The 14,497-nt window shown below is 38.0% G+C and overlaps 1 protein-coding gene across 1 annotated transcript in view; it reads left to right on the top strand.

Moving 5' to 3' along the window:
* Positions 1-13,215, top strand: part of eIF4EHP (eukaryotic translation initiation factor 4E homologous protein) — a 149,543-nt gene extending 136,328 nt beyond the window's left edge. Inside the window, exon 6 of the mRNA XM_067137858.2 lies at positions 12,702-13,215. Within this exon, the coding sequence (XP_066993959.1) occupies positions 12,702-12,732 (31 nt within the window). The 3' untranslated portion in view covers positions 12,733-13,215. The remainder of the gene's footprint in view (positions 1-12,701) is intronic.
* The last annotated feature ends 1,282 nt before the right edge of the window (positions 13,216-14,497 follow it).

Genomic DNA, 14,497 nt, shown 5'->3' with positions numbered 1-14,497 from the left:
AAGGATAGTAAATAAACTCCATTGTCATAAGGCAGCAGGAATAGATGAAATTAGACCTGAAATGGTGAAGTATAGTGGGAAGGCAGGGATGAAATGGCTTCATAGAGTAGTAAAATTAGCATGGAGTGTTGGTAAGGTACCTTCAGATTGGACAAAAGCAGTAATTGCACCTATCTATAAGCAAGGGAACAGGAAGGATTGCAACAACTATCGAGGTATCTCATTGATTAGTATACCACGCAAAGTATTCACTGGCATCTTGGAAGGGAGGGTGCGATCAGTCGTTGAGAGGTAGTTGGATGAAAACCAGTGTGGTTTCAGACCACAGAGGGGCTGTCAGGATCAGATTTTCAGTATGCGCCAGGTAATTAAAAATGCTACGAGAAGAATAGGCAGTTGTGTTTATGTTTTGTAGATCTAGAGAAAGCATATGACAGGGTACCAAGGGAAAAGATGTTCGCCATACTGGGGGACTATGGAATTAAAGGTAGATTATTAAAATCAATCAAAGGCATTTATGTTGACAATTGGGCTTCAGTGAGAATTGATGGTAGAATGAGTTCTTGGTTCAGGGTACTTACAGGAGTTAGACAAGGCTGTAATCTTTCACCTTTGCTGTTCGTAGTTTACATGGATCATCTGCTGAAAGGTATAAAATGGCAGAGAGGGATTCAGTTAGGTGGAAATGTAGTAAGCAGTTTAGCCTATGCTGACGACTTGGTCTTAATGGCAGACTGTGCCGTAAGCCTGCAGTCTAATATCTTGGAACTTGAAAACAGGTGCAATGAGTATGGTATGAAAATAAGCCTCTCGAAGACTAAATTGATGTCAGTAGGTAAGAAATTGAACAGAATTGAATGTCAGATTGGTGATACAAAGCTAGAACAGGTCGATAATTTCAAGTATTTAGGTTGTGTGTTCTCCCAGGATGGTAATATAGTAAGTGAGATTGAATCAAGGTGTAGTAAAGCTAATGCAGTTAGCTCGCAGTTGCGATCAGCAGTATTCTGTAAGAAGGAAGTCAGCTCCCTGACTAAACTATCTTTACATCGGTCTGTTTTCAGACCAACTTTGCTTTACGGGAGCGAAAGCTGTGTGGACTCAGGATATCTTATTCATAAGTTAGAAGTAACAGACATGAAAGTAGCAAGAATGATTGCTGGTACAAACAGGTGGGAACAATGGCAGGAGGGTACTCGGAATGAGGAGATAAAGGCTAATTTAGGAATGAACTCGATGGATGAAGCTGTACGCATAAACCGGCTTCGGTGGTGGGGTCATATGAGGCGAATGGAGGAGGATAGGTTACCTAGGAGAATAATGGACTCTGTTATGGAGGGTAAGAGAAGTAGAGGGAGACCAAGACGACGATGGTTAGACTCGGTTTCTACCGATTTAAAGATAAGAGGTATAGAACTAAATGAGGCCACAACACTAGTTGCAAATCGAGGATTGTGGCGACGTTTAGTAAATTCTCAGAGGCTTGCAGACTGAACGCTGAAAGGCATAACAGTCTATAATGATAATGTATGTATGTATGTATGTATGTATGTATGTTATTTTAGAATCGTATTATCATGTTGGAGTCCAGTACGGTGTGTCAGTACGATAATTGACATGGCATGGAATGTACAGTATTTACCATGAACAATTTTATAAGTGGTATTCCCAACGGTTGTTATACATGTATTCCTAACAAACAGTACAGTAATGCATAAGAAGCTGCTGTGTTGTGGACAAATACATTTTTCGGTTTTTAATTAATGTTGAGGCCATTTCAATTAATGACTTCACCCTGTCGCGGCGTGCAACTTACTGCATTAAAGTTTAATCAAACCATCCATTGCCTGCTTTGTGTTTTCCGCGTAGAATCCCATCCAACTCCATTCCGCTTGATGTGAACGGTGGAGTGGAAATTTCGACTGATGGGTTTGATTCAATTCCACAAAGGTGAGAGTGAGCATCTGGTGTTCGAGTTGTCATAGCGTGACGTCATATGGCCTTTGCAATCCCGGAGAGGCTCCATGACAGGCGCAAACGGTCTAGGGTTCAACTTGTGCGGAGACTGCTTTGAGCGGACGTTTTCTATCTCAAGGGTCTCTAAAATTTGAACTGTTTAACCGAGAAATATATTTACAACAGAACACTTTAAACAGGAAAAATATACATATATCTTAATGCAACCGATCAAGGGACCAAGAATATCACACTTCTTAGGCGGGAAAACTTCTTATGCTGGACCTTCTTAACCGAGTTTCACTGTAAATGAAAACGTGCAGCACACTTTCGAACCTATCATTCCGGCACTGAAGTTCTGCACTTATGGTGTGGTATCCATTCATCCTCGCTGCAACTGTTGCAGATTTTCTTTAGTAGACTGCAAACAAATGGAAAACTCCCCACTTAAAACACGCATATGCTGTTTTTCTCTTCAAGGATGCTGGACATGTACAGTAAGATGGCCGTTTCTTCAGTTTTTCTTCCGTACCTCGGCGCAGACTCCTGCGTGCAAAATGTTTCTTATTCCTGCTTATATCTCTCTGGGAACTTGCTCATTTATCATTCTTCTTTCGCATGTAATTTCACCTGATCAGATGCCAAACCCATCGAGAATTCAATTTTTTCTGGTCTTTCGTGGCACAACTTGAACAACACGAAAGCTTACAAACTGCGATCTCCAATAGCCAAAAGAAAATAGCCATATCATTACAGTTTTCATTAGTATTTCCCTAATGTACTCCTCGAACTGAGGATTTGTAGTTCTTAATAACTGCAATGGACTAGTCATTTGAGGTGTTTTACTTACACTGACCACGCAACATACAAAAATACTCTCGTAACTGCTGATGTGAAGTCCACTTGAGAATTTCAATCGAACGTAGCAAGCTAACCTTGACTCAGGGTGTGAAGTGTGTTGACACAGATAAGAAGGTAACATAAACTACAGCTCTCCCTGCAAGATTTTTAATTAAAGAAGTCCAGATGTTTTATGTTTATTGGGAGTCTTGAGACCTCACGTCACCAGCTAAATGATATGTTAGAAAAAGCAATGAAAAAGCAGGCTTATATTAATGGTAAATACTCCATAATTTCTGATTGGGTGTTCACTTACTGTTGGTGGAACTCATGATTCAAAGCCTGACGAAAGAGATCTTAACATTATAGCTTCACTGTAAGATCAATTTGAACGTAATAAAAATTTGTTTGATTTGAGTTCTATTTTATTTGACGATTCATTTCCCATATTGGAAGATATATCTACAATAGAGACATCATGCTCCAAGGAGATTGTAACCGAAACGGCTGGGACAGATGACACCCACCATACAAGTGGAATCGGTGACTAAAGCCAGTGATAACGTGGAAGTAAATGTACTGACCAAAATATTGTCGACTCCAGCACACCCCAGCACGTTAAAACTACAATGAATGTCTGTAAATATATTATAATCAGTTCATTATTACTTACTAATGTTTACGAAACTAATAAGACCTTGTATGAAACAGTATGGAGTGGCGCCTCATATCGGTATTTGTTGGAATCAGTTCTGACATATAGGTAACTAGAGCACTTAGTTGCAGTTACCAGTCGTTGTGCAGATAACTGTGAAGAAGCCGATAACTGTTGTTTCGGAAACTCATTTTAAACATATCGCCATGTGAAGTCACTGATAACTACACATCTGCAGTTAACTGTCATTCGAGAAACCGGTCATAAGTCTTTCCCTACTATGGGAGCTTTAGAGGGGAACTAAGAGTATGGATGGCTCCATGACACGAACACAGTAATGAATGAAAAGTCTTGGAGTGATTCAGTAAAACAGAGAGGAACCTTATTTACCCAGATCTGATTGTATCTGACTGGTAGAAATTATGATAATGATGATAAAATGTAAATTAATCAAAATAAGAAAAGCTGGAGTGATGAAGAAAGATATTCTGAATGCAAACATTGGTTTAAAAAATAGATAGCTATTTCTAAAAGTGTTCAATGTGTGCCATTGGATGGCAGTAAAACAAGAGTGATAATACATATTTACTCGTGTATTAGACCCCCCTCGCATACTAGACCGCCCCCTGGCTTTCCGAGACAAGGAAACTAAATAAAAAATAACACATACAAGACCCCCCCAACGTAATTCGTCAGAGAAGAACAACGATTCTGCTTCAATAGTTTCAATAGTTTCGTCCGTACGACCCATGCAATGAAAACATGCATCAAAATCATGCAGTACCTCTGTGTTTCGTAGCTAAGAAATGTCTGCCTCTGTAGCGTAGGCCTACTGCAGCTCTGATGATGTCGTACAAATAGGTGAATAGTTTTATGACCGACCCATGTATCGAAAGCATGAATCAGTCGTGCTATATGTCTGTGTTTTGTAGTTGAGAATGTCCACCAGCGTAATGGTTAGCACAATTAGCTGCCGTTCTCGGGAGTCTGAGTTTGATTCCCGCTACTGTACTGCTAGAGATTTACGAATGGCAGGAAGGTTGATGTACCGGGCGAGTTGGCCGTGCGCGTAGAGGCGCGCGGCTGTGAGCTTGCATCCGGGAGATAGTAGGTTCAAATCCCACTATCGGCAGCCCTGAAGATGGTTTTCCGTGGTTTCCCATTTTCACACCAGGCAAATGCTGGGGCTGTACCTTAATTAAGGCCACGGCCGCTTCCTTCCAACTCCTAGGCCTTTCCCATCCCATCGTCGCCATAAGACCTATCTGTGTCGGTGCGACGTAAAGCCACTAGCAAAAAAGAAGGTTGATGTGCGGTAAAAACGGCAACTCGGGCCAATATAAGTATGTTTTGGATAGAAGCAAGTTTAAAACATGACAAAAACTATCCAACCATAACAATTGTTTCGTTTGCCAACACACGTAACAAATAATAATAATAATAATAATAATAATAATAATAATAATTTTATGTCCCCAAATACTTTTAACGATATTCAAAGACGCCAAACAAAACATACTAGGGTATGCATTAATAAAAGAAATAGACAACGAACGTACAACATTAAACATTATTATAATAAAGCGCATTACTATAAGAACTGGACTTTGACAAGGAGACGGACTCTCACCATTATTATTTAATTGTGCATTGGAGAAGGTTATGCGTGAATGGAACAAGAAATGCCAACTAACTATCAAGATCGGTAGAAGTATTAAACTCAACTGCCTTGCTTTTGCAGACGATTTAGCATTACTTGCAAATACAATAGAAGAGGCTAAATTTCAAATTGAACAACTAGAAATTATAGCCAAAAAAAATGGGATTACAAATTTCATTTGAAAAAACAAAAATGATGCCAACTTTTAAAGTTGATTTACCAGTTATTCAACTGAACGGTAATAAAGAGATTAAAATTGTTCAGAAATTCAAATATCTTGGGGAAATAATAACATGGAACACAAATGAAAAAGAAGCAATAGAACACAGAACAACTAAATTTAAACAAGCACAAAGACTTACCTGGCCAACCTATAAAAAAATCTCTTTCGATAAACGCTAAGCTGAAACACTATAATTCCATAGTTAAACCAGAGGCAACGTATGCTAGTGAAACTTTATTCAAATTAAATGTAAAATCTACAACAGACAATTTACAGAAAACTGATAGAAGAATTCTTAGAACAATTATTAATAAAAAACACCAAGTTGATGGACAGTGGAGATTGTTGCCTAACAACATTGTCTATCGTGAATGTGAATCAATAATATCTACAATGCGTAAAAGAAGAATTTCCTTTTTCTGTCACATATCAAGATTACCAGACACCAGGATATTGAAACCACTATTAGATTACTTTTTGAAAAATAAAATCAATAATAATTGGTTCAAAGAAGTTCACAATGATTTGGAAGAATTGGGTATAACTCGGCAACAAATCAAAGACATAAAAGAGAAGAGGATTTTGAAGAACAAAAGCATAAGTCTCAAACTAAAAACAGTTGAACGGAAACAATATACTATATCGGACACACAAAGGGCTTCCAGGTCGGAGAGGATGAGAAGGTTGTGGGAGAAGAAAAAGAAGAAATTAACTCAAATGTATTGATTTAAGTGCTCCAATATGAGCGTAAAATATGTAAATAAATAATAAAGCGCATTACCGCTACACCTGTAGATATCCATAAATGCGGCAAATTTTCCTGTTATTTATTTTTATTCTTTCCATCATGGAACTTTTGGCACTATCTGGGTGATAGCATAACTAACCTAAACAATGCGGTCTCTCTTATCTCATCCTTATGTGATAAATGTAGAGAACAAACATGAAATTTACTTAAAAATAAGGGTCTGGCTTTCAACAGCTGCAGTTATCAAAAGAAAGCTTCCAGTCATTATGTATTACATTCGGAAGTCCAATTCGTAACATACGCTAGTTATCAGCTGGTGGTTTGGCACACTTTGTACAGCACGGCTTTATTCAGAAGGAGTGGCTTCTGCTACACATACACCAACTGAGAATATCCGAGACCATATCCAGAAACCATTTGGGAATAAATTCACACTTTTTGGACTCTATAATCGGGAACAAAATTATTTTTAAAAGGTTTAAAAAGATGGGACCTCGAATGCTCTCGACTGCAGTGCATGGCTGACGAGATGGCAGTGAAGATGACGTCACTTGGAATGACAACACGCTGGTAGCAGGGAAGTTGGTGGTGCAAGATGATGATTCAAATGAAAGTAGTGATCAAGTTTACTGTGTGGTAGGCCTACTGCTCAACTGACAGGGACAAATGACTGGCCATTAAGTTATTTTGTATCAGTATTGCATAATATGATAATACGATGCCCTTATCCCTCATTTCTACGGAAGTGAGACAAATCTTTATAGCGAGTTTTTACAACCATATGCCCTTCCTGACGTCAACCTCATCAGAGGAATTAACAAGATGAAATGAATAACGTGATATGAGTAACTAAAACTGACTATATTTACTTTATAATACAAAGGGCACTAGGAAAGTTTTGCAATGTGAGTGAACGCTTTTATCTTCAAAATAATTTTCACCACTTCTCCATACTTCAAAACCAGTCACTGAACCAACTCTGCCACTTTTCTTCGGTTACATTTTCACACTCTTGATCCCATGCTGCCAGAAGCTCCTCGTCGGATGCAAAACGCTGACCTTTCAGCTTCATCTTCACTTCTGGGAAGAGTGTGAAGTCACATGGGGCAAGATCAGGACTGTATGGAGGGTGATCAAGCACAGTCAACCCTGATCTGGCAAGAAAATCCATTGTTACATTAGCATGATGTGCTGGAGCATTGTCGTGATGCAAGAGCCAAGTGTTGAGCCGCGACCTTGGACGGAGCTGCTTGAGAGCCTGGATGACCTGAGGCAGACAAGTCTCACTGTACCACTTCGCAGTAACTGTACTTTGTGTTTCTAGCACAACCCGAGTCAGCATGCCCCGTTTAGTGAAGAATACTGCAATCATCCTTTTCTTCACAGACCTTGACTTTTGCACAGTCACAGGAGTACCCTCATCTTCAAACATCCACACCTTGTTCCGGGATTTTGTTGGGACATCGTAATAATAAAGCCAAGTTTCGTCACCTGTAACGATGCTATTGATATTATAAGTTTAAAACTTCATTTTCCCGTATTGAACTGAGATTCACAATTAGAATTAAGGAAGGTTCAACCTTATCAATACAAAACGTGTTGTATAAGATGTTCACAACATATTATTTATTATATTATTATTAGAACACTACACACACAACACGCTGAACAAGATTCACCACTCTTGTTGAGCTGAGACTAATTTGAAGATCAACCTTATTCAGTCGCTTAACATCAGGTGTCCCGACCTTGACAAAATCTTTTTGTTGGTCTTGCCAACCTCATATAACATCGGACCTGGACTTATGTGTCTTAATTGAACAACAACAGAAGAGTGGACAATTTTACTGCATCGTTTTTACTACATCGTTTTATTATTACATTCAGACTTTTATGTTCAAAGCATCAGACCAATTTTATGCACAATACTCGCTCATCAAACTACTACTCTTTTTATGTGTCACATAACATCATCATATTTTACTCATTTTCTTCTAGCCTTTAAGGAGAAAAGCAGTCCATCATTTGTATTTAGCCATGCAAAAGTCATTTATGTAATTTTTATGATATGTACTTTGCCCATTGGTGATTTTTGTAGCTGATGATGACGCAATAAGCGTCGAAACCGGTTCTAATAATATAATAAATAATATGTTGTGAACATCTTATACAACACTTTTTGTATTGAAAAGGTTGAACCTTCCTTAATTCTAATTGTGCTACTGACATTACGCGAAGTCCCATTTTCAAACAGCATTTTTCGGCACCATTTCACTCAATGTGCCCTTCGTTCCTCTGAAAGTGAATGGAGCACCCAAAGGGAACGAACCTTTCTAGAAACCTTTCTAGAATTGAATGAACAGTTGGTGCAGGGATGTGGAGGGTCTCTTCTACCTGCCGATATGTGAACCGCCTCTCTTGCTGCAACATTTTCCCCACAATGTTTACCTCAGTCATTGATTCATATGATCGTCCAGAATGAGGATTGTCTTCAACCCCAAAATTTCCCCTCTGGAACTCTTTGTACCAGCGGAAAATTGTTGTCTGATGTGAACAGTCTTTCTCCAGCACAGGAGTCATTTCCTCCAGGCACTGGTCAACAGTTAATCCACGAGCAAAATTGTAGCGGATAATTGTGCGAAATTCACCTTTAGACCATATTGACATCTTAACTTACTTTCAATCCCACTGCTTGGTGTGAAGGTCGCGCCTTACTCTCTTCTAGACCAGTTTTCACCCCTCTTTTCATCCCTCAACATAACAGGGTTGTCCAGCCGACCGTTTTTGCGTATTGCAAAACTTTCCTAGTGACCTTTGTATATAGGCCTAAAAGTCGTGTTCACCATTTATTGTCTTTTTAGATTTAGAAATTCATATAACTTACAGGATGGATAGTAAACTTTTTAATTTGAGCCGTTTAAAGGCAGGAACTCGGACATCGCCTGCACCATTAGTTGAGTTACAGTACGCTGATGATAATGCTGTCATAGCTCAGACACAAGAAGAGCTTGTGATAATCCTGAATGCTTTTTCTGCTGCGTACAACAAGATCGGACTCAAACTGAATACCAGCAAAACACAGATCCTATACCAACCAGCCCCTGGGGAAGGTCAAAGAGATATCAATGTCACAATTGATGGAGTGAGCCTTCAAGTTGTAAACACCTTCCCATACCTTGGCACCACCCTCTCATCAAGCGCAAATATAGATTGAGAAATCCAACACAGAATTAGCCATGCAGGAGCATCCTTTGCTAAGTTACGATCTCGAGTTTTTGACAATCATGATGTCAGTATCACAACAAAGATTCTTGTGTACAATTCTGTTGTAGTTCCAACCTTACTCTACGGATCCGAATCCTGGACATGCTACAGTTGACACCTTAAAAAGCTGGAACAGTATCATCAACGTTGCTTGAGGAGAATATTGCAAATAACTTGGCAAGACAGGCGCACAAATATCAGAGTTCTTGAAGAGGCACACACCACCAGTATAGAATTCATGGTTTTAAGACGCCAGCTACGTTGGACAGTTCGCATGCCCAACAATCGCATTCCCAAACAAGTGTTTTACTCTGAGCTATCAGTAGGTAAACGCTGTGTAGACTGTCAGAAGAAGTGATTTAAAGATGTAATCAAGGCTAACTTGAAGAGATGTAACATTGATGTTGACAACTGGGAGAACTTAGCCCTTGACCGTTCATCCTGGAGATCACTAGTCCATTACGGCACACTGTCTTTTGAAGAAAACCGCCAACGTACAGCGAATGACAAGAGGCAACGTAGGAAAGGAAAAGAAGTGCTGAGGAGACATAGAAAAAACATGACTGCTCCACCTGAGACTACCTGTCATCACTGTGGCAAATTGTGTAACTCCCGCATTGGACTGTAACACCTCCGAACACATAGATGAAGAGGCATCCTGCCTGGAAAACAAACCTACTCGATTACGAGTGTTCGCTATCATCATCACATTTAGAAATACAGCCTTCCAACGAAAATAGCCAGTATAATTCGGAATACATTACTAAGTTTGTTAAAGAATAGTGTATAATGTTTACATGGATGTTAGGAAAAACTTAAAACGGTCCACCTTTTCAATACAAAAATGTTATATTTATTTATAACATGTATTTGCACTTGGAACTAGTTTCGACGCTGTGTTTGCGTCATCATCAGCCAAAATGTGGGAAATAGGCAAGATGTAGGCATTTATATTACACAAGGCGTTACATTAAACAATACACATCTTATAAGGAGATAAAAACAGGGACAAATATAGAAACAAATGAATCGTTGAGAAAACAAAAGTTATACATATTAAAAATAACCTTAACTACATATCTTGCAGTGCGAAAGTGTTCTTCTTGAATGATTCCTGAATATAAAAAAACACACGCGCACACATTTCTGGAGAGCCAGCAGGCAGGACAAAGTAAAGTGAAACCTTAAGAGTTCTTCTGAGAAGAGTTCCTCATTTTTTCTATGTTCCAACTAACTAATTAAGTCTCCCTTGAGTTCCTGATAAACATACATAACAGGAAATTCTCCTTCACTCTCAACAATAGCTCTAAAGACCAACGGTAAAATTTTTATTTTAAATATTGTGCAGAGACGTGAAAGCATGATTTTGAACATGATATAACTCCTTCATATAACCCAGTTTTTTTAAATACAAGGTGTTGCATTAAATAATACACATCTTACGAGGAGATGAAAACAGGGACGAATGTAGAAACACATGCATCCGTGAGAAGGCAAGTTATACATATTAAAAATAAGCTTAACCACATAACTTGCAGTGCGAAAATATTTGCCTTGAATGATTCCTGAATACAAAACGCGCGCGCACACACTTCTAAAGAGCCAGCAGGCAGGAAAAAGTAAGGTGAAACCTTAAGAGTTCTTCTGAGAAGAGATCATCATTCTTTCTATGATCTGACTAACTAATGAAGTCTCCCTTGAGTTCCTGATAAACATACACAACAGGAAATTAAACAATACACATCTTACAAGGAGATGAAAACAGGGAAAGTTATACATATTAAAAATAACCTTAACCACACATCTTGTAGTGCGAAAATATTCGTCTTGAATGATTCATGAATACAAAACACACGCGCATACATTTCTGAAGAGCCAGCAGGCAGGAAAAAGTAATGTGAAACCTTAAGAGTTCTTCTGAGAAGAGTTCATCATTTTTATGTTCCGACTAACTAATGAAGTCTCCCTTGAGTTCTTGATAAACATGCACAACAGGAAATCCTCCTTCACTTTCAACAATAGCTATAAAGACCACGGTAAATTTCATTTTTTAAAAAGGAACTCTTAAGGTTTCACTTTACTTTGTCCTGCCTGCTGGCTCTCCAGAAATGTGTGCGCGTGTGTTTTTTTATATTCAGGAATCATTCAAGAAGAACACTTTCACACTGCAAGATATGTAGTTAAGGTTATTTTTAATATGTATAACTTTTGTTTTCTCAACGATTCATTTGTTTCTATATTCGTCCCTGTTTTTATCTCCTTATAAGATGTGTATTGTTTAATGTAACGCCTTGTGTAATATAAATGCCTACATCTTGCCTATTTCCCACATTTTGGCTGATGATGACGCAAACACAGCGTCGAAACTAGTTCCAAGTGCAAATACATGTTATAAATAAATATAACATTTTTGTATTGAAAAGGTGGACCATTTTAAGTTTTTCCTAACATCCTTTCTCAGTTCAATACGGACAAAATGAAATTCCTATGTTTAAATAATGTTTACATGTACAATTTATAGCTCTTTATAGCCTAGAAGTCGTGTTCACTGCACAGAATTTGAGGTTATTGCATATTGGACCCCCCTTTACTTTTTTTGGCTGTAATAGTGGGGGAGAAAAGAGGTCTAATATGCGAGTTAATTCAGTAATTGATGCAGACAGGGCAATTATCTTTGGTGTTATAGAAGAAATGCTGAAGTTGAGATGTATAGATCGACCCTAAATAAAGTTCCAGTTCACGTTCGTGAGAGAATCCAAAGATTGACCAGAAGTTCCTCTTTAGACATTTTGAGTATACACTAGAGTGAAAATGATGGTCACAATATCCACGTAATCACTGGTTCATATAGTAATAGAAATTGAAAAGGAAACAGAATATAACTAAAACTGTCATTGTGCTAGCAAGCTAACGACTTGGCAGGTATCATCATGGTAGTAGCCAAAAGGATCAAAAACAAGTATTTATTTACAAATTGAGCTTGTCCTAGCAAAAGACTGTTTATTTGGTGGTGGCAGTGGTGGTGGTGGTTTTGTTTTTGCAGTTTTGAGAATTCTTTTTTGCAGTGATAAATTGAGATCTCTCCAATAAAATAAGGATCTTGGGATAGTAGATGTGTATGTTTATTCATTCATAAAGGATGACAATTGTCAGAATTTGTCCCTGAAGAAAGATTTTTTGTTAATAGAACCATTTTTCTCAGGTCTCTTCAGTGTTTTCAGTTGTTTGTAAATGCGTGGTTTATTATGTTCAGTGTTTGCTTAAATAATGAAAATGATTTATCTGTATGTGACATCAGTTCAAAGATAGCTTAAGCAGCCATTAACTAACCCATAATACTATCTTCTCTTTACAGAAAAATGAAGAACATTGATTTGGAGCAATGATTTTAGTAAGAAAACCTTGGCTCAGAGGTAATCGGCCTGAAAGTGTCTCGGCGTGTGCTTTATTAGTAAATTATTTTTCTCTCCGATGTGCCACACAAGATTTATACAGTAACATTGTGAAAACTTTTGAACTGATTTTGGTTAAATGAATTTTACTTTACCATAATAGAGCAATCTGCTGAAGTTAAATTCCAACTCATTAGAAATTTCATAAAATAGTGACAGAAATTAGTTTTGAACTAATTCTGTCCCATGGAATAAACATTGCGTACTGTACATTATGGATAAGTCAGAATAGTTTTCTTAGGAGTGAATATTATAGTTGACTGTTTAAATTATATATAACCTTACCTGAAATCATCCTGTGTACAAACAATTTCATCTGTAGTGACTATTTTGACAACTGTGTTCAGTATAGTATTCTGTTGAATGAAATGGATACACATAATTTATATTGTTCATTAAAGTACTTGTTGATTTATACGCATAATTTACTTTTATATATTTTTAGTTCCTTGCAGTTTCCTTCTTCCTTTTCTGTATGCTCCATAAATGAACCACCCATTCCACCCAAATCAAGGTACGCAAGAAACAAGACATTTCATGTGCTTCATATTCACAATAAACAGACAAGGTTTAAGAATTTTCTTTTAGAAAAATATGTTTTAATGATTTTTTTTAAATTCATATTCTTCATATTTTGCAAGATTTTTCACACACTCTGTCAAAAAGGTAAGCAGCTAGAAGGAATTCTAGAAAAGAAATGGAACTGCACATGTTGAAAATTCATGTTAGTATATTGTAACGATTAATATACCAGATCAAGCAGGCAACAGAGTTGTTAATATGGTCATGTTCTAGTACCATGCCAGAAGGGTACTACTCTCCCACTGGCTTGCCGATTTGGTATGGAGGGAGTTATATATCCATTGTATCCTCTCCTGAGGCAAGATGGGTCACGGTAGTGATGGGCAGTCTGAGACGAGGTCTCGAGATTTCTCGAGACTAGCGCAGGCACTATTTCTCACGAGAAATTTCGAGAGATCTCGAGAGCGTTGTGCAGCAAGCAGCGTGTCGTAAGCCTACAGGTAGTCGGAGCTGAATGTTGTTTGTGCCGAGTATGCGAACAGCCAACCACTGACCTAATCCATTTCGTAAATACGTGTCAACAAGCGACTAGGGCGTTCATTTCTGTCACTGTTATCCAAGTCTATTTTGATGCAGTATAACATAAGTATAAAGGTTACACATTCTGGCATTGTATGCAGTGGTATTGTAAGTACACGAATAAATAGGCTAAGTACAGAAACTGACGGCTACTGTAGGTATACCGACCTGGATACTAGAGGCATGCATTATTCGAACTCGAGACGAGACAAGATGCGCCCTGCTGTCTATGCAACCACCATTACGTATGAGTGGAATGTGTAGGCTAAATTGCTTGAGTTTGCTCCAATTCTTTCGACAGGTTATCAGGTTATCGTTATCAGATCCCACATTCAATATCATATTATGACCACTGCTTTTATTTACCAATATTTTGATGACGAAGGAAATAATGGAGTATTCGCGTCATATGTAAAGTTAGCATAATTACCCAACAACAACAAGAGTACAACAAGCAATTCCATGGAGAGAAAATATTAGAAGAGATACTACTAGTTTAACACTCTAAAGCCAGCTGAAAATCACCAATTCAGTGTCCGTCGTTTACAGCTTTTACATTCCTCTTTACACTAGCGCTAATCATCTTCTTAAACGATAT

The sequence above is a fragment of the Anabrus simplex genome, chromosome 1 (genome assembly GCF_040414725.1).
Source record: "Anabrus simplex isolate iqAnaSimp1 chromosome 1, ASM4041472v1, whole genome shotgun sequence".
NCBI lineage: Eukaryota > Metazoa > Arthropoda > Insecta > Orthoptera > Tettigoniidae > Anabrus > Anabrus simplex.
This window is presented reverse-complemented; position numbering and strand designations above follow the sequence as displayed.